The 26,624-nt window shown below is 37.3% G+C and overlaps 1 protein-coding gene across 7 annotated transcripts in view; it reads left to right on the top strand.

The window, feature by feature from the left end:
- The window catches only part of fgf13a (fibroblast growth factor 13a), a 231,941-nt gene that overhangs the window by 141,549 nt on the left and 63,768 nt on the right, over positions 1-26,624 (top strand). The window contains exon 1 of one of the 7 annotated variants that reach the window (XM_007254386.4): positions 17,979-18,238. The exons of 5 other annotated variants lie outside the window; for them this stretch is intronic. In XM_007254386.4, the coding sequence (XP_007254448.3) occupies positions 18,208-18,238 (31 nt within the window). In that variant the 5' untranslated portion in view covers positions 17,979-18,207. Of the gene's footprint in view, positions 1-17,978; positions 18,239-24,784; positions 25,509-26,624 lie in introns of those variants that run through there. One more of the 7 variants, XM_007254385.4, reaches the window with a different exon arrangement.

Below are 26,624 nucleotides of genomic sequence, written 5' to 3'. Positions count from 1 at the left end.
AGCACAGCTGTTAACTGAAAACCTGAATTCCAGGTGACTCTATCTCATAAAGATGGCTGAGAAAATCCAGCCAAGATGTGCAAAACAGATCTAAGCAAAAGGTGCCTATACAAAACATAAAACGTATTCTAATTTTTCACACTTTTTTGTTTTATAAATAATGCCATATGTTTTTCTTCATAGTTTGGATGACTTTAGTATAAAAGTCTTGCCGTGAGCATGCTTGCTAGTGTTCAACTTTGCTCACAAGATAACACCTCACAACTTATGCAAGTGGGGACGTTCTGAAGGAGTCAGTCCCCTGAGGTATCAGCTGAAAGTTTTCACTTTCTGAATCATTCATATTAATAGATTAATTGATTAAAATCCACTGACCTACTGTCCAAATACTTAATAACTTAATTTTACACATTGCTTCATAACAACAGCAGCAAATAAGTGCAATTTAAACATCTGCCATTTGTAATTTAGCAATGGACATGAATAAATCTATAATGTATTGTACACTCTTTGTGGTCACAACCTGCTTATATTTACAGTACATTCTGTTTTTCTGTCTGTGTCAATGTATATTATCCACTTAAATTTAAACAGGTGTACGTTTTCACAATAATTGATTGATTAATAATTGATCAACTAATCAACAGTTAAAACAGCTCAGGCTCTATTAGCACACCCACATGCATCAGCACCATGATTCTGCAGTTGCATTATGACCATAACATTAGGACTCTGTTTGGACTCTTCTTTGTCTGGTAGCAATTAAACAGACATCAGTTACGTAATTTTTTTTTTCTATTGTATGGCATTTAGCTGATGGTCTTTTCCAGAGTGACTTACAAAGTTATTTTTATTACAGAGTTGGGTCAATGTAGTGTTTAGAGTCTTGACCAAGGATTCTTATTGGTGTAGTGCAGTATATTCACCCAGATTGGGAATTGAACCCCAGTCTCCCACATGAAGTGCTAGCTCACTGGTATTCAGTGGTGTTATCTACTGTGCCACACCAACCACTTTTGGCAGTTTTATATTTATGCGTATAATGCTCTGTACTGTATATTTGTGGGTGGGCATGTATGAGATAAAGTATTTAGACAGATTAAACTGAGCCGATTCCACAGCTGATCTGACGGTGTTGAGAGAATACTGAGCTGAGTAAATAAATGCAAGCTGAAGCAAGTAAACGATTCAGTCAGCGTCTATTACCACAAGCCATATAATAATAATAATAATAATAATAACGCTTAACACATCTTTATACAGGGAGAGGTCGGGGCAGCACTTAGATCATCTCCAGTCTACACTACTTATCCTAAGTGCTGCCCTCGCCTCTTTCTGTAGAAAACTCTCTCTATTCTCTTATTATTAGATGCAGAATGCCTGTAATTTGATGGTAAGTGAAACCGTTCTTCTCAACAGTTCTTGACTTCTGACCAGGAACAGCATTCAGTACATTATAGACTTATTCAGGCAATTCTACATAATGATAGACAGTTGTATTGCACTTGATTTGCTGTTGCTGTCAGTGTGCACTATGTACTTTGTGAGAGACATGGTGCCAAGTACCTTTTAGTAAATTTAAAAAGTATTTACACGATGTATAACAAGTCAATGGATTTAAATAAATCAATTAATCAAGATGCATTTGAATAAAGAAGAATTACACTAGATTTTATTTTAATTGGAAAATTTGTCTCATGAGCTAACACTTAATGATTAATTTTGACATGTCAGTGTATTTGTAGATGCACATTTGAAAAATCATTCTATATCTCGAAGATTTCTGCAGTTAAAGCACCAATGAACACCAATGATCCAGTTCCATTGGCATCTATAATTGCTTATTCCATAACAGTGCCTCCACCATGTTTAATAGATAATAGATCATTTTTCTAGTTAGTTTTTCAGGTCTAGGTTCAGCAACAGTATGTGCTGAAAGAATGAGGTCAGCTGACTACCTGAATATACTGAATATAGACCAGATTATTCCATCAATGTATTTATTTTTTCTTCCCTGATGGCACAGCCATATTCCAAGATGATAATTACAGGATTCATGGGGAATTCTGGAATTGTGAAAGAGTTCAGGGTTCAGGGAGCATGAGATCATCATTTTCACACATGGATTGAGAGAGTTCACCACAGAGTCCAGATCTTAACCTCATTGAGAATCTTTGGGATGAGCTGGATGGAGAAGAGCTGCTTTGTGCAGTGGTCAGACTCTACCATCATCAATGCTGCTGCAAGATCTTGGTGAAAAATTAATGCAGCAAGACTGGATTGGAATAAATCTTGTGACATTGCAGAAGCTTATAGAAAACAATGCCACAGTGAATGTGTGCAGCAATCAAAGATAAAGGCGCTCCAACCAAATATTAGTGTGTCACCATTTTTGACCGTTTTTTGCAAGACAGTGTATTTTCTCCTGAAATTAAATCAAGTGCTGCAAAATAGCATGCTTGTCACTTACTGAAAAATAGACAAACAAGCAGAAAGTTACGGTAAAGTGGCCAAAGTTTAAAGCACAGTGCAGAGCATATCAATGGAGGGAAGTTTCAGTGATGTCCATGGGCTCCAGACTTCAGAAAGTCATTTATCGACTTTGCTGTAATTTCTAAACAGTTAATGGTAGTTTTTGTGTTAAGTGCAGTGTTTGTGTTAAAGCTGAAAGACTTCACTTCAGTTGCATATTGATTTCTTTATTTGAAATCCATTTAGGCCAAGAGGCGTAATTACAAAACTTGTCACAGTCCAGTCACTCATATACTTGACACTATGTTGAGTTGTGGTGATAAGTGGGCTGCGTTCTGTGAGAGTGTGTGTGTGTGTGTGTATCTGTGAATGTGTGTCTCGATGTTCCTGCTCGGCTCGCCTCTCTTTTTGGACATGCGATGGTAAAGTAGGGTAAGACCAGCAACCCAGAAACAGAAACTGGGCTATCTTCACCACGCCAAGCTCATGTGGCCTCATTCACAAACCTTCAATACTGAAGCTGAAGCTGCTTTTCTGCTGGACTGGATTATAATGACCGTGTATTAAATGACGTATGCCTTGTTTACACCTGTTGGGTTTATTTAGATTTTTACCTTCTGTGTTGCTTCATCCTGAAAAGCAGTGAACAGCACTGTGGACAGTTTACCACACTGTGTGAAAACGCTTCATAAACTTTTAAAGACTTGCTTCTTTTTCATTAGCCTCTTTACTGCAGCCTCCCATTGTCAAAAAGCTAACCACCCTACTGTCTGGAGCAGCAGTGTGTGCTGATCTATTGCTGTAGCTATTATTTATATTGCACTTACAGTAAATAGCTGTGGTCTGCTAAAAGTCTAGCTAAGGCCAGCATGGGCCGGTTTCCAGATCTGCAGCGTCTGCCACAGGTGTCTTGTCTTGTCTTGGAGCGTAAAAGAGTATAGTCAATATTTTTACAGCAGCCACAACCTCCAAAGACCTTGGACTTCCTACCTTTAATTAATATTGTCTTTAGTAGCCTATTGCTTAATTTGATCCGCATTACTTATATGCTGCTTTGAGCATTTGCCAACTGTTCTTAAGTAAAACAGAGTATAGGGTAGTAAATGGAGCATAGGGTGGCATTTGCAGTAAATTATGTTACAACTAGTACTGGGTAGTATAAGGAGTATAGGGTAGTACAGGATAGTATGGTGATTATATGGTAGTGCAGGATGGTATGGTGAGTAAGGTAGTATAGGGAATATATGTAAGTACATGAAGAAAAGGGTAGTTCAAGGACATTTGGGCAGTATAGGGACTACAGGGTAGTATAGTGAGTATTGGATAGTATAGGGTAACGTATGGAAAACGGGGAAGTATAGGGTAGTGCAATACAGGGAATTATAGGGTAGTGTAGGGTAGCTATGGTAATATATGGGGTATAGGTAGTACAGGATAGATTAGGCTAGTATACAGAGTATTTGCTGTTATAGAGTACTATTTCGTAGTATAGGGTACTGTAGAATAGTACAGGGCAGTATATACAGTAAATTATAGGATAAGTAGTAGGGAGCATTGTATAGTATAGGGTAGAGTTTTGGGAATATAGGGTAGCGAAAGGAAAACAGGGAGGTATAGGGTAGTTAAGGTAGTATGTGAGTGTATATGGTATTATTGGTAGTACAGGATAATTTAGGCTAGTATATGAAGTACTTGTTATAGGGCAGTAGGGTACTATAGGATAGTATAGGGTACTATAGGATAGTGAAGGGTGCTATAGGATAGTAAAGGGTACTATAGGATAGTATAGGGTACTGTAGGATAGTGAAGGGTACTGTAGGATAGTAAAGGGTACTATAGGATAGTCTAGGGCAGGGATGGGCAACTGGCGGCCCTCGTCATCACTCAGTGCGGCCCGCGAATAGATCAAAAATAATTTCATAATTTCATAATAAAAAAAAAAATAAAAAAAAACGTAATTCTACTTTTGACCGCTAGAGGGCGCTGCCAAACAACCACGAAAATTGACATTGACATCCAGTCCATTGTGAGCCAGCAGGCCAAACCACAGCTCTCTCATTAGCTTCAATAAATGTTGGGCCTCTGTGGTCTAGTTTTCTGCTATTATTGAATGAGCTATTTGCAATCAGTTTTTAAATCTTTTTTGTTCTTTGTTATAAATGAGTTCAAATGCCTTTTGCACTTTTCTAAGCAAATGTTTTGTCCTTGTTGCTTATGAAGGACTTGTTATAATGAACTTATTTTACACAGAGGAACTACTGTATTTGCAATCATTTTTTTAAGCAAACTTTTTGTTCTTTGATATGAAGGACTTCCTTTTTTCACTTTTTTTAAGCAAACGGTTTGTCTTTTGCCGTATTAAAATGCATTAATATGCAGAAAATAGTTGTTGATAAATGTTGGTGCTGTAAACATACAGATATAAATTCATATAAAATTTGTTCTTATTGAAAATCATTTGTAGCGTTTTTCATATTCAATTATTTGAAGTGCGAGGTCATGTGGCCCTCCAATGGTCATGCTGAAAAAAATGTGGCCCTCTCCATCATGGAAGTTGCCCATCCCTGGTCTAGGGTACTGTAGGATAGTAAAGGGTACTATAGGGTAGTATAGTGTACTGTAGGATGGTATAGGGCAGTATAGATTAATTTGTAGTATAGGGTAGTACAGTGCAATACAGTGTAGTATAGAGTAGTTAAGGTAGTATGTAAGTGTATATGGTATTATAGATAGTACAGGATAGTTAGGGCTAGTGTACGGAGTATTGTCTGTTATAGGGTACTATAGGTAGTATATGACAGTATATGCAGTACATGATAGTGTAACAAGTAGTGGGTAGTATAGGGAGAATAGAGTAGTACAAGATAGTATGGCGAGTATGTGTAAGTACATGGAGTATAGGGTAGTTAAGGTGGTAGTATATGGGTGTATATAATATTATAGGTAGTACAGGACAGTTTAGGTTTGTATAGAGAGCATTGGCTGTTATAGGGTACTATATGATAGTAAAGGGTACTATAGGTAGTATAGGACAGTATATGCAGTACAAGATAGTGAAACAAGTAGTGGGTAGTATAGGGAGTATAGAGTACTACAAGATAGTATGGCGAGTATGTGTAAGTACATGGAGTATAGGGTAGTTAAGGTGGTAGTATATGGGTGTATATAATATAGGTAGTACAGGATAGTTTCGGTTAGTATGGAGAGTATTGGCTGTTATAGGGTACGGTATGATAGTAAAGGGTACTATAGGTAGTATAGGGTAGTATATGCAGTAAGTCATACCTTAGCAAGTAGTGGGTAGTATAGGGAGTATAGTGTAGTACAGAAATGTAAGTATAGGTTAACAAAGTATGGTGAGGTATAGGGTAGTAGAGGGAGTATATGTAAGTACATGGTAGGTTAAGACATTGGGTAACATAGGGAGAACAGGGAATAAAGGGTAGTGTAGATTAAATTATAGTATAAGGGAATGTTTGGTAGATTAGGAATCATATATTAAATGGAGTTTAGGGAATATAGTGAAGCTCTGGCCTCTCAAATTGTTAAAGGATAGTAATTCTGGGTAGATTATAAGTAGTAGTGTATTGTAGCATAATGAGCACATATTGCAGGGACCAAAGTCTCAGCATACCTAAATCTGCAGAGCGCTGGTGTGAACAGTACTGGGAGGCTGGTGCCATACCTGTCAAGTCTCCCGTTTTGGCCGGGAAACTACCGTATTTTACTCCTCTTTCCCGCCGTCCTCCCGTATTAGTATTTTCCCGTAAATTTCCCGTATTTTATTAAAATAAAAAAATATATATTATTGAGGATACAGGGCACTGACCGCTCTGTGTCTCTTAACCAATCGTGGAGCCGGTTCAAGGAGAAAGTCCCGCCTTTCAGGAGAAACAGCCAATCAGCTTGCAAGGAGGGTCAGTGTGGGGAAGCCCCGCCCTCCTCGCTGTGAGTTCAGGCAGCTAGTTGGAGCTGCTGATGTTAAAACATACATGCAGCGATTTTTCTAAAAGAAAGGTAACGGTAGTCTAATCATGGAAACTGTGATGAGATTTTTCTGATAGCTGCTTAAAAATACTCCGAAATAAAACACACAGATTAAACCTTTTAAAATAAAAAAATTACAGCTTGTGACTCAGTTTAACTAGAAATGTGGAGAGGACCGAAATTAACTGAACTGATCAGGGGTGGAGTGATCAAAAGGAAGAAGTATTAATTAAAATTTATTGTGTAGGCCCCTTAGGACTAATTTTTACTGATGGAATATATCTGGTCCATGTCCTTTTAGTAAAAGCTCATAATACCATTTTTAGGTCACCAACAGTCATTTTGCAGAATTTGTGCACTCTTTGTTCAATTTTAAATCCATTAAATAAATAAAAAATATATCATATAAAAGAGTGCATTTATTACAAAAAATACATGACATCTTAAATAAAAAAAAGATATAGAAAATGGTTTTTAATTTGGCTGTATTAAAAGAATGACATATGTAGGAATGTCCACACCATGTTCAGATTCTGATAATCTAATTGTAGTGTGTAAGTGGTTCACATGTGGTTATTTTAGATTTTTTGTAAACCTGTTTTAAAATGTAAGAGATACTGAACCTTCGTTGGGCTGGTGGGACGGCTTTAAGCGGACAGAGGAAAATATCCCTTATTTTTAAATCTAAAACTTGACAGGTATGGCTGGTGCTGCAGCTCCATCTCTGGCTCTAAGCGCATCAGAGCAGTGAGTCTCTAGTCTCTTTGATTACTCATTTAGGTCAGGTGGGCCCCAGCGTGGAGCTGCACTGTGGGGACCATTTCAGAGCTGCTCGCTCATCATCAAAGAGAGCACGGGTGCACGAGTCTGGCCCAGAGTTTGGGTTCCTGACCTACACTAAAACACCTGATCCACATCACCGTGCACTAATCACACTCATCTGTGACTGTTAACCTGGGGGAGTTAAAGATTCAGAGGCGAGGTAGAAGTCTAGAAGTCTGCACTGACATGCCAAAAGTCATGGAATAGCGAATGCAGATAGCAGATAGATAGATTTCCGTGAACTGACGTCTTTTGAGGGAGTCAGCATGCTCATGGCAAAGCAACTTGAGTTACATAAGAAGATCCGATAGTGGGTGCCAGATGGATGGAATATTGACAAGACCTTTCAAGACAAGACCTTTCAAGACAAGATAAGACTATTGTAGACAAGACAAGACTATTGTAGACAAGACAAGACTATTGTAGACAAGACAAGACTATTTAAGACAAGACAAGACCTTTCAAGATGAGACAAGACCATTCAAGACAAGATAAGAATATTTTAGACAAGACAAGACTATATAAGACGCGACCAGTCAAGACAAGACAAGACCTTTCAAGACGAGAGATTCAAGACAAGACGTAAGACCATTCAAGACAAGACAAGATGCACCAAGACCATCCAAGACAAGACAAGATGCACCAAGACCATCCAAGACAAGACAAGATGAGACACAAGACCATTCAAGACAAGAAGAGACAATTCACGACGAGACAAAACCTTTCAAGACAAGACGAGCATTCAAGACAAGATCATTCAAGACAAGAAAAGACAAAGGCATTAAAGACAAGACGAGCATTCAAGACAAGGCCAAGACAAGACAGCATATCCCACATATCAGTTCAGCATCAGATCGCTTTAACCTGACATGAAAAAAGTCATGGGACATCGCTGTGATGCAAATTTCAACTTTTAGAGGAAAATAAATTAAAACCTCCTGACTTTCTGTAAAAGTCAATGTAAAAGGTTTTGTTCCAAGTCATTTTGGAGCATTTCTATTGGGCTGTTTATCATGAAACTTTAATAGAATATAAAAAACAACTTGCAGATTTGTATTGTCAAAAATAAAATAAAAATAGACATTAAATAGAGATACAAGGTTTTAATGATAGTGAAGGTATATAATTGTTTTAATTGTGTTATTGGTCAGCTGTGACCACAGCTAACAGTTCAGCAGCAGTACTGAACCGGACCGTGACGCACTGCATAATTAATCCACTTCTCTTCTGGAAAGTCCAGACTTTTGATGCTTGATGTCTCCTCTATGTGACAGCAGCTTCTATAATTATTCTGCTTGTGTTTGAAATGCCACCGGGGATGCGACTATGAAAGAGACTTTACTTCAAGGTAAATGTGAGAGCTGGAGATTTGATGAGAAATGAAAATAGCCGCTGTTGTCTGGTGGAGAACGGCATTAGATCCAGTTGCCAGCTTTAGTGTGCACTCCAGCTCACCCCTGCTGAGGTATAGTTATGGCCTGACGCTCTAACGGGGACGGGGCTGCTGGATAATTGGGACAGGATTGACTTAATGATGGATAGACCTGCTCATCCCTCCTTTCCTCCAAAATGTGGCCTGGTTCTCATTCAGCTCTGCTGTGCTCTGTTTGTGCTGTTTACTGCTATTAATAAGGTTTTTACACTCTCAAATTCTCAAAAATGGTCCGAAATGCAGACATGGTATCAGTAAGAGATCCATACCTGAAATTCCTCATTACTGCTCTGGGAACTATTTTATTTCTTTACTTCCTATAGTTTCTGTGCCTCTAATGGATGAATTTTGCTACTTAAAGTTGCACAAATTGCTTACACAGATACACAAATACACACACAAAGCTTGTCTAGTATGTGTAGAGAAGTATGGTCCATTAGAGCTGCAGCTATGGAATATTTTAGCAATTGAGTATTCTACTGAAAATTCCTTCTATTAACCTTATTTCTGCTTGGTTTAAAATAAATTATAAAAGCACTACCAATTGTTTTCGTTTTTTTGGGAAAACTGTTTTATTTCTTAAACTCACATTGTGCTTAGACACAAACTGAATGAACAGTGATGTCACGATACCAAAATTATTACTTCGAGGTTGGGCGACATTAAACTTTAAAATCCGCTGACATTTTGTGAATTATCATGTGATCTGTGTGACGTGACCTTGGATGCTTTGAGGAACTTAACTGATGGGTTGAGTGTGGAGTCGGCTCATTGAGGGAATCGGTTCTCGAATCGAGTGCAAATTCGACTCGATTCAAAACATTGCTTACAAGTCCATTCGTTGATATCAGGCTCTGATCTTGTGTGTACAGAGCCGCGGGGTACCTGAGCTCACTGGATTATACTTTAGAACTGAAAACTAAGGGTTAAAAAAGCAGTAAATGTCACAAAGTTACTGTGAAATAAAATTTGACGGAGCGTTTATTAATATTGTGTTTTTTACAATGGAATAATTCTTTCTAGCTCTTTCTACTCTTATATATGGTTTATGCTGATGTGTTGAGGCATGCTTGAGTTATTAAGCTGAGAAGATGACAAAGTTTTTTTGTGTGTGTGTCAAACGTGGCACCTTTAGGTTTAACTTCTGATTGGAATACTGGTTATGCAGCTTGCCTTCAGCTGCCAGAGCCCTGAGAGAGCACAATTGGCCTTGCTTTCTCTGGGTGGGTAGATGTTGCTCTTTCCCTTCATCTCTTCTAGGGTGATGTCGATCAGCACAAGGCGTCTGTGAGCTGATGTATCAGAACCGAGTCGCTGCGCTTTTCTCCGAATGCTCTGTGATGCTACTCAGCAATGCTGCATCAGCAGCAGTTCAAAAAGAGGCGGAGTCTGACTTCACATGTGTCAGAGGAGGCATGTGCTAGTCTTGTCTTGTTTTGTGGCATCACTAGTGATGTGGGATATACAGCTGAGTGGGACAGTGGATTAAACAGTTTCCTGAGACACTGATTTTTTTTTTTTTTTGTCATCATCAATAAAATAAATAAACACCTAAAATAGATCACTCGGTTTTTAATACATATATATAATATCGAGTTTGTACATTTTGAACTGAATTACTGAAATAAAGTAACTTTCCAATGATATAATTTTTTTTGCGATGCACTAGTATATAGAGAAACTAAAATACTACACTCTGTAATTATAGAAAATAATATATGTAAGCTTGATGTATGCTCAGTGTAGCCAAAAAAATGGGGAATGGGTGTAGACACACAAGAAGGTGGTCATAATCTTATGCTTGATTGCTGTATAATCACTTGGTTTTCACTCGCATTGATTTACCAATCAGATCAGGGGTCTGTATGATGTAACATAGATCCATATTCAGCACGGTGTAAAATCCTATTCTGGGAGGAATGTGTGAGAGAGGAGGAGGATAGATGGATGGGTCGGGGGTCTTCTCTCTACTCCATGCACCCCTCCCCCAGCAGACAGACACACACACACACACACACACACTCCTCTACCTCTTATATATAGACACAGTCTCTATGACAACCTCTGCCATTGCCATGGCACTGGCGTTCAGTGCTCTGCAGCAGTAGATCTCATTTACACCAGCATGAGCACGGCTCTTGAGACTGCATGAGGACAGTACCATTCATTCATTCATCCTCTTTTTACAGACAACACAAGACCCATCACTCCTGCAACTGTCTGATGCTTAAAAACATATTGATTATTTAATTTAATTTAATTTTATTTATTTGGGTCAGTGTTTGAGCTGTGTGCACAGCTGTGTTCTGATCAAGTGGAAAATTGATTAAATCTGGCATGTTTAAGATGCCAGCGAGCAGATGAGGAGCGATATGATTTTTGTTGTCAGTGTGCGCATTTTCCTTTACCAAACGAAATCTGTTATTTCTGAAATGTTAATTTTATGGGGGGCCCTCTGTGATTTTATTCCCATCCAGAACAAAAATATCTGTGTTTTTCTCAGACGTCCTCTGAGAAAATTACAGGTTGAATTATCTACTGTTTTTCACTGAACTCAGTGGTGCTCCGGTAATTTTAGTCATGTCCGTACTCACACCTCTGAGCTTTGTTACCTAATGTTTAATAAAATAGCTATTTGTCCACTGCCACGCACACTAATTATGCTCTGGGCATGTGTTTCCATGGAGATCCGCATAAACACAACAGCGAGTGGAAATGGGGGAGCTACTGAATTCGATGTCATGTGTCCTAGAAAGCCAAAAACTCACTGGTCCTCCTGTTTTTTCAATTGCAGTCCAGATGCAAGAGTAGAAGTGTGAAATATGTTTCGCAGACATCCCCTTGATAAACAAACCTGTCTGGATAGGGCTTTAGTTACATTGGGTTCTGTGCGGTTATTAAGCGGACTAAAGAACTTTCCTACAGCCCCAGAAAATGAATAGCAGAAGTTACTTCTGTTGCACAGGATAATTTTTATAAGGAGATTTTTTTAGGATAAGTTTTAATGTAAGTTTACTACACGATTCCTCATGTTTTCCTTCATAGTCTAGATGACTGGATGACAGTATTCATTTACAATGTAGAAAAAAAATAATAATAATTGGATTAGAAGACGTGTCCAAACTTTTGCCTGGTATATTAAAAAAAGAGAAATAAATTGAGTTGTTTTGATATGACAGTGACTACACGCTTTATGCTAATCTGGTTTTGATCCACAGATATATTTAAATATGACTCTGAAGTATGACACATCTCTGCCCTGCGGGGACGCGAATGTGAAATTACACAAGAGAAAAAAAAAAGAATAAAAAAACAACCGCTGGAATTTTTTTAAGCACAGGGTCCTCTAACACCATCAGCACCATCTAGTGGCGGGCGGCGTGTGTTGCAGGCTGGAGCTGTGCTGCTATTTGAGATGATGTCATGCTTTCCTGGCAGCGAGCTGCTGATATTCCAGGCTGTGAGGTGTAAAGAGAGAGGATCAGTGTAGCCATCTGTGTGCCTGTGTGTGTCAGCAGGTGGCAAAGGGCCTGGCAGTGCCATCACGCAGGAGAAGTGTGTGTGGAATGGAGCGGCGGCTCAGTGAAAGTGAACAGGCTGCAGTTAAAGACCGTTTCTTCTGTGTGTTTCTCGTTTCTGGTGTCTTTGTCAGATCCTCGTTCTGAGCAGGGGCTTTAATATGGCAGCAGTTTTGCATTGCTGATGCCAGTGTAGCATTCTGGTACTATAAATCAGTTGTCACATAAAGACATGCATTATGACAAAAGATTAGTTCTGCTTTTTACATCAAAATCATACATATAAATCATATAAAAAAATAGGAAACCACTTAAAAATGATGAGTTTCTTTGATTTTACCAAATTAAAAACCTCTGGAATGTAATCAAGAGGAAGATAGTTGATCACAAACCATCAAACCAAGCTGAACTGCTTACATTTTTGCACCAGGAGTAAAGGCATAAAGTTATCCAAAAGCAGTGTGTAAGACTGGTGGAGGAAAACATGATGTTGACTTGTTTTCTTTGCATTATTTGAGGTCTGAAAGCTCTGCATCTTTTTTTTCTGTTATTTCAGCCATTTCTCATTTTCTGCAAATAAATGCTCTAAATGACAATATTTTTATTTGGAATTTAGGAGAAATGTTGTCCGTAATTTATAGAATAAAATGGCAATGTTGATTTTAGTCAAACATAAACCTATAAATAGCAAAATCAGAGAAACTGATTCAGAAACTGCAGTGGTCTCTTAATTGTTTCCAGAGCTGTATTTTTTACACAATTGAATACACCATCCATCCACTCCAAAATTGCTTGTAATAATCTAGTTAGATTAGCACACAATAAACATAATATATATGAGATGATATGTGTATTAGTGCTGGGCGGTATGATCAAAAATGTATACCACAGTATTTTTCAAGATTCTGATGTTTTTATGGTATATCACATTATTTTCATTACTAAATTATTTATTTATTTAGTTGTATTTTTTTACTCTACTGTTAGGAGCACATATAATATAAAACCCTAAGGCTTTAAACAAAAGCTTTGATTACTATTGGGTTTACTTTGCACACAGCACTGTGGGAACAAGCACTTCTATGGTGCTTTGGTGCTAAAATGATTGCTTAAAAATCTAATTGTTAATATACTTTTTATTAAAGTTTTATTTTCAAATATGAAAGTGTTTTAACCCTAACACTTACAGATTTTCAACTGCAATATAGTAAGTTTAGAGGCTAGGAACATATAAATGGATGTCTATGATATTTCCGACATAAATTGAAGGAAGCAGAAGCACTAGTATAGTATTTCCTGATGAAAGGCTTACTGAACATAAGCTGGCATTAATGTACTGTATGCATGTGTGCGAATTGTGGACTCAGCATCCGGATATAAAGCAGAAATCTGAGAATTAGAGTGCCTTTTTTTTTCTAAATAACCAATATTTGGTTTTATATATATATATATATATATATATATATATATATATATATATATATATATATATATATATATATATATATATATATATATTACTGGCATGACTTAAAGGCAGCATTAGTACAGTGTGTGTGTATATGGTATGGTATGGTATGTGTGTGTATATATGTGTGTATATATATATATATATATATATATATATATATATATATACATAGTGTGTGTGTATATATATATATATATATATACACACACATATATATATATATATATATATACATATATATTTATATATATGTGTGTGTGTGTGTGTGTATATATATATATACACATATATATATATATATATATATATATATATATATACACACACACATATATATATATATATATATATTTTTTTTTTTTTTCCTTTTTATGATTTTTAGATTGTAAATTTAATATTCAAGACTATATTAAAACTATACAGGAACACAGAAAAATGCAGAATTATTCTGTACATAAAAAAAAACAGAATATGTTTTATATTTAAGATTCTTCTAAGTATCAAATTTATCTTTGAGGACAGATCTGCACACTCTTGGTATTTTAATCTCAGTGTCTTCATGAGGGAGAGTCACCTGGAATAGTTTTCTCAGCATCTTGAAAGAAGGAGTTCCTGGAGGTGCTGATCAATAGTTGCTCCAGCTCTTAAGTCATTAAATCACCTCAAATCACCATCTCAGTTCATCAGGTTTAGTTCAGAGGATTAATGTGGAGGAATAACACTTTTATACTGTTTACTACATAAATCTATTATCTAAATATTATTATACAATGTAGAAAATACGTTCAATAAAGAAATAAAGAAAAGCACTGGATGAAAGGGTATGTCCAGACTTTTGTTTGGTACTGTATGTATGTGTATATGTTTGTGTGTATGTTTGTGTGTGTGTGTGATAACTGTGGACTCAGCATCCGGATATAAAGCAGAAATCTGAGAATTAGAGTGGTTTAGTTGTAAATAGCCGATATCTCAGTATGCAGTCCTGACGGAGACGTATGACACAGGATCTCTGATAGGATCTTGTAGAACATGGGGGGGTAACAGGCGTTCTTCCTGTCCCGCACTGTCCTGTCCTATCAGCAGTTTACCCCGCTCTCTTCTCTCGTCATGCCTGAGAAAGCTCTCTATTGTCCCCTGGTGGACAAACCGTTCAGTCTGACTGAACACACTCCATTTGTCACTGTCTGTTCTCCCAAATGGGTTTTACCGGACCACCTTTGACTCTTTAAGACCCTCCTGCAACTCGTATTCCTAATCCCAGTTGTAGTGGCAGTTATTAAAGGCTTGAAAGGTCAGATGGCTGGAGAACGAGGTGGAGAGTAAACAGGGCATGGAGAGGGAAATATGACACAGGGGGATTTACCCGAGGTGGAGTCATGGTTTTAATCCAGGCTTTGTGTGTCAGTCTGCAATTATGGGCTACTCCAAATCTCCAACATGACTTCTAACTTTTTAAAGCAGAATTTTAGACTCAGTTATGCTGTTTTATTGTGTTTTCCTGTTTATTGAAGTGCCAAATTTATTGGGACACTTACATGTATCGATAATTCAAGCAACTACACTGTCAAAAGAAAGATTCTTTACAGATACATCTCCGTCCCAAAGTACAGGTGCATCTCAGGAAATGTTCAATATCATAACATTCAGCTGAGATTTCATATTTTGAACTGAATTACTGAAGTAAAGAGGCCACTTCAGTTGCTATTTATAGGTTTATGTTTAAGTGAACATTGTTGTTTTATTCTATAAATGACACATTTCTCCCAAATTCCACATAAAAAAATATTATTATTTAGAGCATTTATTTGCAGAAAATGAGAAATAGCTTTAAATAATGCAAAAAACACAAGTTCATATTCATCAAGTTTTAGGAGTTAAGAAATCAGTATTTGGTGGAATAACCCTGGTTTTTAATCACAACATTCATCTTGGCATCATGTTGTCCTCCACTAGTCTTACACACTGCTTTTGTTAACTTTATGCCTTTACTCCTGGTGGGAAAAATCATGCGGCTGAGCTTGATTTGATGGCTTGTGATCATCCATCTTCCTTTTGATTAATTGCAGAGGTTTTCAATTTGGTAAAATCAAACAACATCATCATTTATAAGTGATCTCTTATTTTCTCCAGCACTTTAGATGTATTATACACAGAGTGATCTATTTTAAGCTTTTATTTCTTTTATTGTTGGTGATTATGAAAACCCAAGAGTCAGTGAATCAGAAAATTAGAATATTATATAAGACCAATTGGTACTTTTGGCAGTGTGGGCAGTGTGCCAAGTCCTGCTGGAAAATGAAATCTGCATCTCCATAAAATGTGTCAGTAGCAGAGGGAAGCATGAAGTGCTGTAAGATTTTGTGGGAAAACAAAACTGCACTGACTTTAGACTTGATAATAAAACACAGTGGATCAACACCAGCAGATGACACGTCTCTCCAAACCATCACTTTCATTTTCCAGCAGGACTATTGAATTACTTCTTGATTGCTAGAATACAGTAACTTGTCAATGATATTACATTTTTTTGAGATGCACCTGAGGCAGTACACTAAAATGTACTTGACAGTGATATATTTACAGGCACCATTGGTTTTACATTGGTGTTCACATTACCTGGCTTAAGTGATTTAAATCAGATTTTTTTGCTCAATGTGGCTCATACCTGTTTTTTTTTATGGTTGTGTGAATGTGCCAATTTTTTCAAATCAGATTTGAGTCACTTTCATATGTGGTCCTAAATCAGATACGCATCCAATCTATAGACGTGCGATGTGAATGTGAACGGTCAAATCAGAATTCATGCGTCTTTTTGCTTTTATGCATTAGCATTAGTGCTACATGCTTCTCTCTCGTACCCACACTTTGTCTTGGTGCAGCTGTGCAGCTATAGCTGCAAAAAACAGCAAAAGCAAACCGCCTGGCCTTTTTTCACCTGAGAATGAACCTCAGACCAGCTGTTTACTCTCCACTCCAGCAAAAGATGCTCCACATTTGAGCTGCTAACAAACTCATCCTTTTCCCTTTATAAAGATACGAGTCGTCTCTCTAATATGAGGTTTTTTGTTGTTGGTGAAGAAGGAGACGTTTATACAGGTATCAGTGTGCGCATGTGAGGCGTTTCAGGGACAGATTTGTTCACATTACACACAGATACAGAACACTTACATTTGTGAACGTGAACCATCGTGATCTGAGCAAAAAATAGTTTTTCATCAATGTAGCAAAGTGTATGGCGTCACATCAATGTCAAAAGTCAGGGTCGCAAAAATACCAGGTGAAAAAAAATTAATCAATAAATTAACTTCTCGCGAGCACAAATGTAAAACTCGGGAGCAAAAAAAGAAATTGTGTGCACGCTGAACAGAATATTTCACAATATTCAAAATATCACAAACCGTGGAGATATCAGCCAATAGCATTCGCTGAGGGAGGCGACCCTGACCCTGCCCATAAACTGTCAAAACCACCCCTTTCAAAAATTTGAGCGCAAAAGCCTCGCTCGAGCAAAAACAAAAGCCGCAGGTAATTCAGAACTGTGAATTTGAGGGGAAAATAAACACTCAAGAGGAGAAAAATGAAGCTCAAGAGATATTTTTTTTTTAGCGTGCACACAATTCCCTTTTTTTTGCTCCCGAGTTTCACATTTGCACTCAGAAGAAATGTGTTTATACACACAAAATGTTAAAACATGCTGGTTAATTTTTTTCACTTCAAGCCATAGAAATGGCTTGAAGTGAGCTGATCATTTATTTATAATTATAATTATAAATAGTGATTCCTTCACTTCATCTATTAGTCAAACCAGCATGTTTCAGACTCCTGTCTGTCTGTATTGGTCTGTATGAATGATTCTCTCATCAGCTGCTACATTAAACAAAGATTTTAAAGGTTGATAATCTAGATGAACGTGGACAGTGCGGGTTCTTTGGTGTGTCATCACTTTTGTAGATCTAAAGCAGCAGCTGACAGTAGTAGAAGGAGGAGGAGGAGGCAGTGCGAGTGCTGTTGTCATATCCACAGATGGGCATCAGCGCGGAGCGAGCCGAACTGGTCCTGTGTAACTGGTTTACGCGGCACATTAAAGGATCACTTTACAGTCGTTTATGTGTAACGTGAGAGGAAGCGGCGCGGGGCTGGAGGAGGAAGTCCACTTCGATCCGCTCTCTGCAGTTTTGACCCGGAGTCGCTGCAGTTTAGTGAACAACACGCCCTGCGCTCTGCCGGATCAACAGCCAGCTCTTGGCCCATGAATCTTTAATGAGCGCTTTAGAAGTCATAATGGCATGTCACTAATGTCCATTAATGCTCTGTGAACGCGGCTGGCCCCGCCTCAGTGGCTTCTCGGCTCTCCTCGGGTCCCTCCTGACCTGCTGAAAACTTTGAAAACATCTTCCTGCTCGAAGAAACCCAACATCGCAGGGCTTCTCCATATCTACAGCGCTGTGTTCTGTAATTCTCTTATCTCTCATCTCTCGCCATCGCATCCCGCCATCGCTCTCAACATGACTTTCCCTCTTAGAAAATCTATGTCAGGTATGGATTATCTTCTGCTCTTTAATCTTTTTACTGTGTAACGTGTTTCACGAAAAGATATATGTACCTTGACAAAACAAACCGTGACGAACGTATCAAAGCTTATCCAAAAGATTATCAAAAGAGTGCTCTTATCTGCTAAATACTTTCCTACAGTGTGCGCTTTGGTTTTCAGCTTGTTTTATGAAGCTGTATTGAGCAAAGTTAGGATAGGATGTGCATTATTTATGAGATTGATGGCTCTTTCTGCGATTGCTGTGCTCTCACCTCTGCAGTAATACAATGAGGATCAGATCAGGAGCTGTTCATGGTCCTGAACTGTTATTAAGCGTCTGTAGCTTCATTTAAATGGCTGCATTGTGAATTTTAAAGGATTTAGAGGCTTTAAAGGCGTATATGTGTTTCTTGTGCATTCTTACAATTAAATTAAAACAATTAAAATGTTGCCATCTGTTATCTATCCATCAGCCAATCAAACTCAGGTTAAGCTCTGCCCACTGCACTGGAAAAATAAAAATCTGCTCACCAAACTAAAGGATGGCAGAATCCCAAATAATTAGGCACAGTAAAAAAATTTCCACCAGTTTATGAGCTCATTTTAGTACCTTTTAGATCTGAATTACGTTACAGTGATGAGAAAAAAAATGATATATATGCTGTTTTCTGTCTGTAATGCACCCCAAAACACCCCTAACTACTAAAATCAGCTTATAACCTGGTGGGACAAAATGTTTACTCTGCCTAATTAGTTGGGATTCTGCCATCCTTTAGTTTAGTGAGCAGAGTTTTTTATTTTTCAAGTGGGCAGAGCTTAAATTGGGTTTGATTGGCTGATGGATAGATAACAGATCTCAAACTGTTTTAATTGTTAGAAATGTTTGAATTGTTTTAATTGAATTGTAAGAATGCACAAGAAACACAATGTCCACTGCAATGGATGCAGAGTCTGAAAGGGTTAAAGCTTAATATTATTACATTTGTTTTATTTTCATTCGTCCCAGAATTTAGATATTTTCTTATAATTTCAAGAATTTTAATATATATATATATATATATATATATATATATATATATATATATATATATATATATATATATATATATATATAGTCATAAAGAACTGATGTTAGACTGATTTGAAGACCTTAGATACTTTTAGAATTTTGAATATGTGATCATCTATTTAAACAAAACTTAAATTATACTATATTAGACTAATTGCTAATAGAAATGTAGCATTTTTCAGTGTTTTCTTGTGTATAAAGCTATATATTTAATATTAATTGTAAGCAGAAGATCTTTCCTGTGCCATTGCTTATTTTAATATTGGTATATATATGTCTAAAATTGTAGTTTTGTTTTTATGTATATTTTATATATATATTTTTAAGCTGGTCAAATAGTTTAGGTGCAAAAAATGTAATCAGCGTGCCTTTTAAAATGACATGAATCATGTTGTGAATTTTTAAAACCTCTTAAAGAGCGCTTTCTGAGCTTTAATTTTAAGAACATGCACAGATAATGCGATGGGTAAAAAAGAAAAAGAAAAGGAAAGAACTTAGAAATATATAATAATTCATCCTGTTGTTCGCATGCTTGTCCAGTAGGTGGCGCCAGAGTTTAACTTAGTGAAGCCTGTTCTGCTGTTTGTGGGTAGTGGAGGTTGAGGGGAATGGGTGGTTTAGAATCACTGGATATGAACTGATGGGCGTTTGTAGGTCTCTATAATGGATCATGTTTTTTGGATAAATGCTTTTTTGTGGTGTAAAATTTTTTGAGATATTAGATACCTGGATTGCTGCTTGAAATATACATTTATGTACATTTTAAATGTATTTTTATTGTGTAGTTTTTACTGTACATTACCGTTAGACCAAGAAAATCTGACATTTATAAACATAAAAAGTGGTGTTTAGTTCATTGCATCATTTGTACAAAAGGAATCTGATATTTGGTTAAAATTACAATGTATCAATGTATCAATGCTGGTAAGATGGACAACAAAGTACGGCTGCACAATATTAGTCATATGAAAAAGTTTGGGCAACCCTATTAATCTTAATCATTTTTAGTTGTAAATATTTGGGTGTTTGCAACAACAGCCATTTCAGTTTGATATATCTAATAACTGATGGACACAGTAATATTTCAGGATTGAAATGAGGTTTATTCTACTAACAGAAAATGTGCAATATGCATTAAACCAAACTACTTTTTACTGACTTACTGAAGCACAAAATTGGTTTGGTAACCTCACTGAGCTTTGAACTTCATAGCCAGGTGTATCCAATCATGAGAAAAGGTATTTAAGGTGGCCAATTGCAAGTTGTTCTCCTATTTGAATCTCCTCTGAAGTGTGGCATCATGGGCTCATCAAAACAACTCTCAAATGATCTAAAAACAAAGATTGTTCAACACAGGTCTTCAGGGGAAGGATGCATGTGCATTATAGTCACATCACAGGATATGCACTGCTTTATGCAATGGCAATTTTTTATTATTATTTTTTTAACTTACAATATGAATTATACAGTACCAAAAGTAGTCAAAAGTTTGGACACACCTCTTCTCATTAAATACATTTTCTTTCAATTTACGATTTTTTTTTACATGGTAAATTTAATATTGAAGACCATACAAAAGCTTTACAGAAGCACATGCAGAATTCTTCTTTAAACAAAAAGTGATTCCATATGTGTCCCTTAATTGTTTTCATGTCTTTAATATTAATCTACAATATAGAAAATAAATGAAATAAAGAAAGAAAGAAAAACATTGAATGAGAAAAGGTGTGTCCAAACTTTTGACTGGTACTGTATTTTGCCAATATAATTTATTTTACACTAATATTGGATATTCAGAGTATGTTATTAATGCATTGTGACTGGTTGGATCACTGACTTCTGGTAAAATTTGGTAAAAATATAAATATATTTTTAAGTATCACAATACATATTACAGACCAAAATAGTTAAGGCTAGAATTGTCTGGACAGTGTATTGTTTTTTGTTGTGTGTTGTGTTGTTTTTTTAACGCTTTAATAGGACATGGCAAAAGTCACGGGACACTTGTAGGTAATAAAGCTCCTCTTCCATGACTTTTAATCTGCCACTATATTTTTTTTGTTTAACCATATCAATCAGTGATGTACCTGTACAGAACCCTTTCTGTTCAGTATAGACAGTGTAGTTGCATGCATTAGGTTTAAAGGCCAAGAACAGCCCAAAAGTACCAGTTCCTCCCCCTCCCCGTCTCACGGCCGGCACAGCCAGTACTCTACATGGTGCCCTTGAGCCTCTGAAGTTTGGCTAAGTCTTGTGTTTCTCAGATGCAGACTGAAAACCCATCTCTTTGAAGAGTATTTGAGCAGACATTAATCAATACCTGTAACTGGTATTGGCCTATTATGGGAAGGTTCTTTAAAAGGGCACTTCCACTTTCACAAAAAAAGGTTCTGTACAGTAAGATTAAGCTTTAAAGAGACTTTTACCTTTTTTGACTCAAGGTCTCAAGGTATTTGCTAGCTCTGTTATCCCCCAAAATCTGGATGCTTCATAGAAATGGTTGAGATGTGATTGTCATTTACAGTGTGATATATTTACAGTGTGTGGTGCATTGCTGACTCATGTTTCGTTACATTATTAGCTATGTTGGTAATGTAGGAAATGCATGGGGCTGCAGTGTTTACACTGCATTGTATAACACAGAAATTGACTAAGTTTTTTTCTGTACAATCTTCAATTTAATGGTATCGATTAAGGGTGAAGCTAGATATTACATTAACGCTACTTTCCAGGCAAACTTGGTAATGCATCATCGTGCAGGGCTTTTGTAATGTTCAGCATGATCTCTTAGGATGAAATTTGCTTTACTTTTTGGAATCAACCACATTTAAAATGCATTTAAATAATGGAAAGAAAACAATTTCATATTATAAAGTTTTAAGAGCTCAGAAATCAATATTGGTGGAATAACGCTGGTTTTTAATCACAGTTTTCATGCATCTTGGCATCATGTTCTCCTCCACCAGTCTTACACACTGCTTTTGGATAACTTTATGCCTTTACTCCTGGTGCAAAAATTCAAGCAGTTCAGCATGTTTTGATGGCTTGTGATCAAGCCATCTTTTATTTTTTCAGAGCTGTATATATACAGAACAAATATTGCAAACTTGATAATGCATCATCATGCAGGGCTTCTGTGATGTTTTAGACTCAACAACATCTAAAAAGTCAGTGGATTCCGGTGCCGGACTGCATGTTTGAGCTCAGACTGGAAACAGCTAATATTTTTAGTGCTAATATAGCGTTTAAAATTAAAATATGCTGTGCTTTTGGTGGTTGTTAAATGTTGTCCGCACTGTTTGCTGTTTTGGGTGGTTAGTGGGTTATAGTGGAATTTATAATGACCCATCCACATGTATGCAGATGTTTTAAAAAGTTGTTTTAAAGGTGTTTTTAGTGTTTTAGTCACTAAAACAGTGTGGCGTAAGGAAACAAGACAAAATCCTGAGTTATCTCATAGCACATCTTTACTTAGCGAATCAACAACTACACCACAACACTCTGGGCTGAGATCCAGCACTCTGATTGGTCATTGCAGGGTGGAGATGTTTAAAATCTCTGTATTCAGTGTTGTCATATGTCTATATAGTGAAAGCTGTGATTACACTACAGTGCAGTGTCTACATGCAGATAGCACTTCGTTTTCAATTTTTTTTTCATGTGAATAACTGCAAATAATGTTACATTATTAATATTTAATGCTCAGTTAAGGTTTAGAATTGCATCGTATAATAATTTTGCTGTTTCGTTATACATTTTGTAAATTTATCTAGTGGTGGAACAAGGAACTGCAGCATTATGTGACTAAAGAGCTTCTTATAAAGCTGCTGTTAATCCATAGCTCAAAAAAGTGACTTGATCAGCTCTCAGGAATATCTGGCAAATATTGATTTGTACATTTTGGCTTAAAATACCATCGACTTTTTACACAAGATATTTTATTTACTATCAAAGCTCACAAGTAACCCTATAAATTAAATACCTATGGTACATAAATGGTAACTGGTGATAAAGAAAACAGCCATATATATTTTTTTATCATAACATCTCATACACGTTTACCTTTTAAAAAAAGAGACTCTTTTTTTGGCTAAATTCTTACTTCAAAACTAAAAAATCACCAGTATTTGACAATAAATTCATACACCGTCAGTCTGAATGTCTGCTTACTTAAAAAAAAAAAAAAAGAATTTAGTAAAAGTCCAAACTCCAACTTAATTTTACATATTTTATTTTAATATTTTAAGAAAATGTTTATTTTATTTCCATGCCACTAATTAATAAACAGCTCTTTAACACAGTGTAATAGAGTTAAATGAAAAGGAAAGAGGAGAAAAAAAAATACATGCATTCTAAACAATCTGTTAAATATGAGTTAACAATTTGTTCAGTCGCTAAGAAATAAGGTGGATGAATTGCAAGCAAATGTTAATCTCATGCAGGAATATAGGAATGCTTGAAGAGAATGTATTTTTAAAAATAATTATTAACTGGAAATGCTGGTATATTACTCTGTTTAGATTTTAAATAAATTAGAATAATTTTCTGTTGCATAGTACCCTAGACAGTCAAGCCCAAATCCTGCCTGTTTGAAAACAGACATAAAAATTAGACATCCTTAATGAGGATAATGGAGAAAATAATGATTAACTGGATTTTTTTATATTAATAATATACTCTATTATGCTCTGTTTAGATGTAGAATATATTAGAATCATTTTCTGTTGTGTAGCAGGCTACTCAGACAGTCAACCCCAAATTCTGCCTGTTAGAAAATAGACATTTAAAAAATTAGACATCAGTAACAATATGGGAGAAACAAAAGGAGTTGGAGGGCATGAAATATATCATTTGTAATTACTAAATATGCTAAAGGTTAAAAAAGCACAAATGTTTTTCATTATTCATTTATTCATTATACTTTAACAGTTGTAGATTTAATTTAATGTTTTTTCAATATTTTATTTTACAATTACAGTAAGGATTGTCAGTAATGTTTTAAATCCAAATGTATGGAACCATTTTATGTAATATTTCAATATAAATCTGATAAAGATTTTGGTGTGTAATATCAGGCAGAAAATATACAAAAATGCATGATTGGTAAGTATATAAATGGGTTAATAAGATTTTTTTTCAAGCAACATTAAACAAAAAGGAGAGAGCTAATGTTCTGATGCTTATGTAAATAAACCCGCGTCCTCAGACTCGTGAACACCGCAACTACCGATCATTTTATAATTAAAATGTTTTTTTTTTTGTTTTTTTTTTTTGTTTTAATTAATACGAGATTAAGAGGAAGTGGGTGTTTTCTGAATCTGCTGGACACGTTACTGAAGTGAAACTGTGGACTGGGAAGCACAGAAGGGATGGAGAGGAGGATGGTGGAGGAGAGTGGAGGAGTGGATTGGGGGGGGGGGTATGGTTGTTGTGAGCTCGTTGGAAACCCCCTCCCTGCAGAAACGCGCTCGCGCTCTCTCTAACAGGTGTTTCGGTGGCTGCTGCGCATTAGGGCGCAGTCGCTGTGCTGCCTCTGCCGCGAGCGCATCGTGGGTCCGTTACTGTCCGTGCACGCGCTGACCGCTGATCCCTGAGCACTTTGAGAAGAGAAGAGAAAAGAGAAGATGCGGCAGCGCGCGCGAGAAGCGCCGGCGGACAGTGCCTCGCGCTGGTGTTCAGAGCACGTCTGAACTCCTCGGCTCGTGAGAAGAACTGTGGAGCAACTTTCCGTGCCTGCCCGCGCCCGCGTGCATGCGTGCGTGCTTCCTTTTGTGCGTTTACTCCCTCAATCGCTGTGATCGGTATTTTTGATTTATTGGATTTGCGCGTTTTTTTTATCTAGCGGACAATGACGCTCACAGTCACATGAGAACTTGGATGGGAGCGGAGCACGCGGAAACACTGTTGTAGACCCCCCGCCGTGGAGGAGGCGAGGTGTGTGTGGTGGTGGTGGTCGTGGTGGGGGGAAAGCCCCTGTCTTTCTCTCGTGCGGTAGACCCCCGCCGTCAAACTGGCCATGGCGGCGGCGATCGCGAGCTCCCTAATTCGCCAGAAGAGGCAGGCGAGGGAGCGCGAGAAGTCCAACGCCTGCCGCTGCGTGAGCAGCCCCAGCAAAAATAAAGGCGCGTGCGAGAAGCCCAGCCGCCTCAGTGTCTTCTCCAGAGTCAAGCTCTTTGGCTCCAAAAAGCGCAGGAGGAGACGACCAGGTCTGGATATGTAGGATAGTGTACCCGTCACTATTATCACTATTATTATCATTACCATCCTCATCCTCAGCATCTGTGTTACTGTCACCATCATCCTCATCCTCAGCTTCTGTTACTCTCGCCACCATCCTCATCTTCTGTGTTACTGTCACCACTACCATCCTTATCCTCGTCCTCAGCATCTGTTACATACTGTCACCATCATCCTCACCTTCTGTGTTACTGTCACCACTAACACTTTTGTGTTACTGTCATCCTCAGCATCTGTGTTAGATATTGTCAATACTAGCAACTTCATCCTCAGCATCTGTGTTACTGTCACCATTATCATCCCTATCCTCAATATCTGTGTTATGATCACCATTACCATCCTTATCCTCATCCTCAGCATTTGTGTTACTGTCTCCATTACCATCCTGATCCTCATCCTCACTATCTGTTAGATACTGCCACCACCATCATCCTCAGCATCAGTAATACTGTCACCATTATCATCCTCATATTCACCATCTGTGTTACTGTCACCATTATCCTTATCCTCATCCTCAGCATACGTTTTACTGTCACTATTATCCTTATCCTCATCCTCAGCATCTGTTAGATACTGTCACCCCCATCATCCTCAGCGTCAGTGTTACTGTCACCATTATCATTCTCATATTCACCATCTGTGTTACTGTCACCATTATCCTTATCCTCATCCTCAGCATCTGTTAGATACTGTCACCACCATTATCCTCAGCATCAGTGTTACTGTCACCATTATCATCCTTTTCCTCATCCTCACCATACGTTTTACTGTCACTATTATCATACTTAACCTCATCCTCACCATCTGCGTTACTGTCACCATTATCATCCTTATCCTTATCCTCAGCTTTTGTTAGATACTGTGACCATTATCATCATCAGAATCCGTGTTACGGTCACTATTATCATCCTTATCCTCATCCGTTAGATGCTAAGGGTGATGGTGGTGACAGTATCTGTGTTACTGTCACCACTAAGATCCTCATCCTCAGCACCTGTGATATGGTCACCATTGTCATCCTCATCCTCACCTTTTTGTTACTTAATGTCACCATTATCATCCTCAGCATCTCTGTTACTGTCACC

This window comes from Astyanax mexicanus, chromosome 10 (assembly GCF_023375975.1).
Source record: "Astyanax mexicanus isolate ESR-SI-001 chromosome 10, AstMex3_surface, whole genome shotgun sequence".
Lineage (NCBI taxonomy): Eukaryota > Metazoa > Chordata > Actinopteri > Characiformes > Acestrorhamphidae > Astyanax > Astyanax mexicanus.
This window is presented reverse-complemented; position numbering and strand designations above follow the sequence as displayed.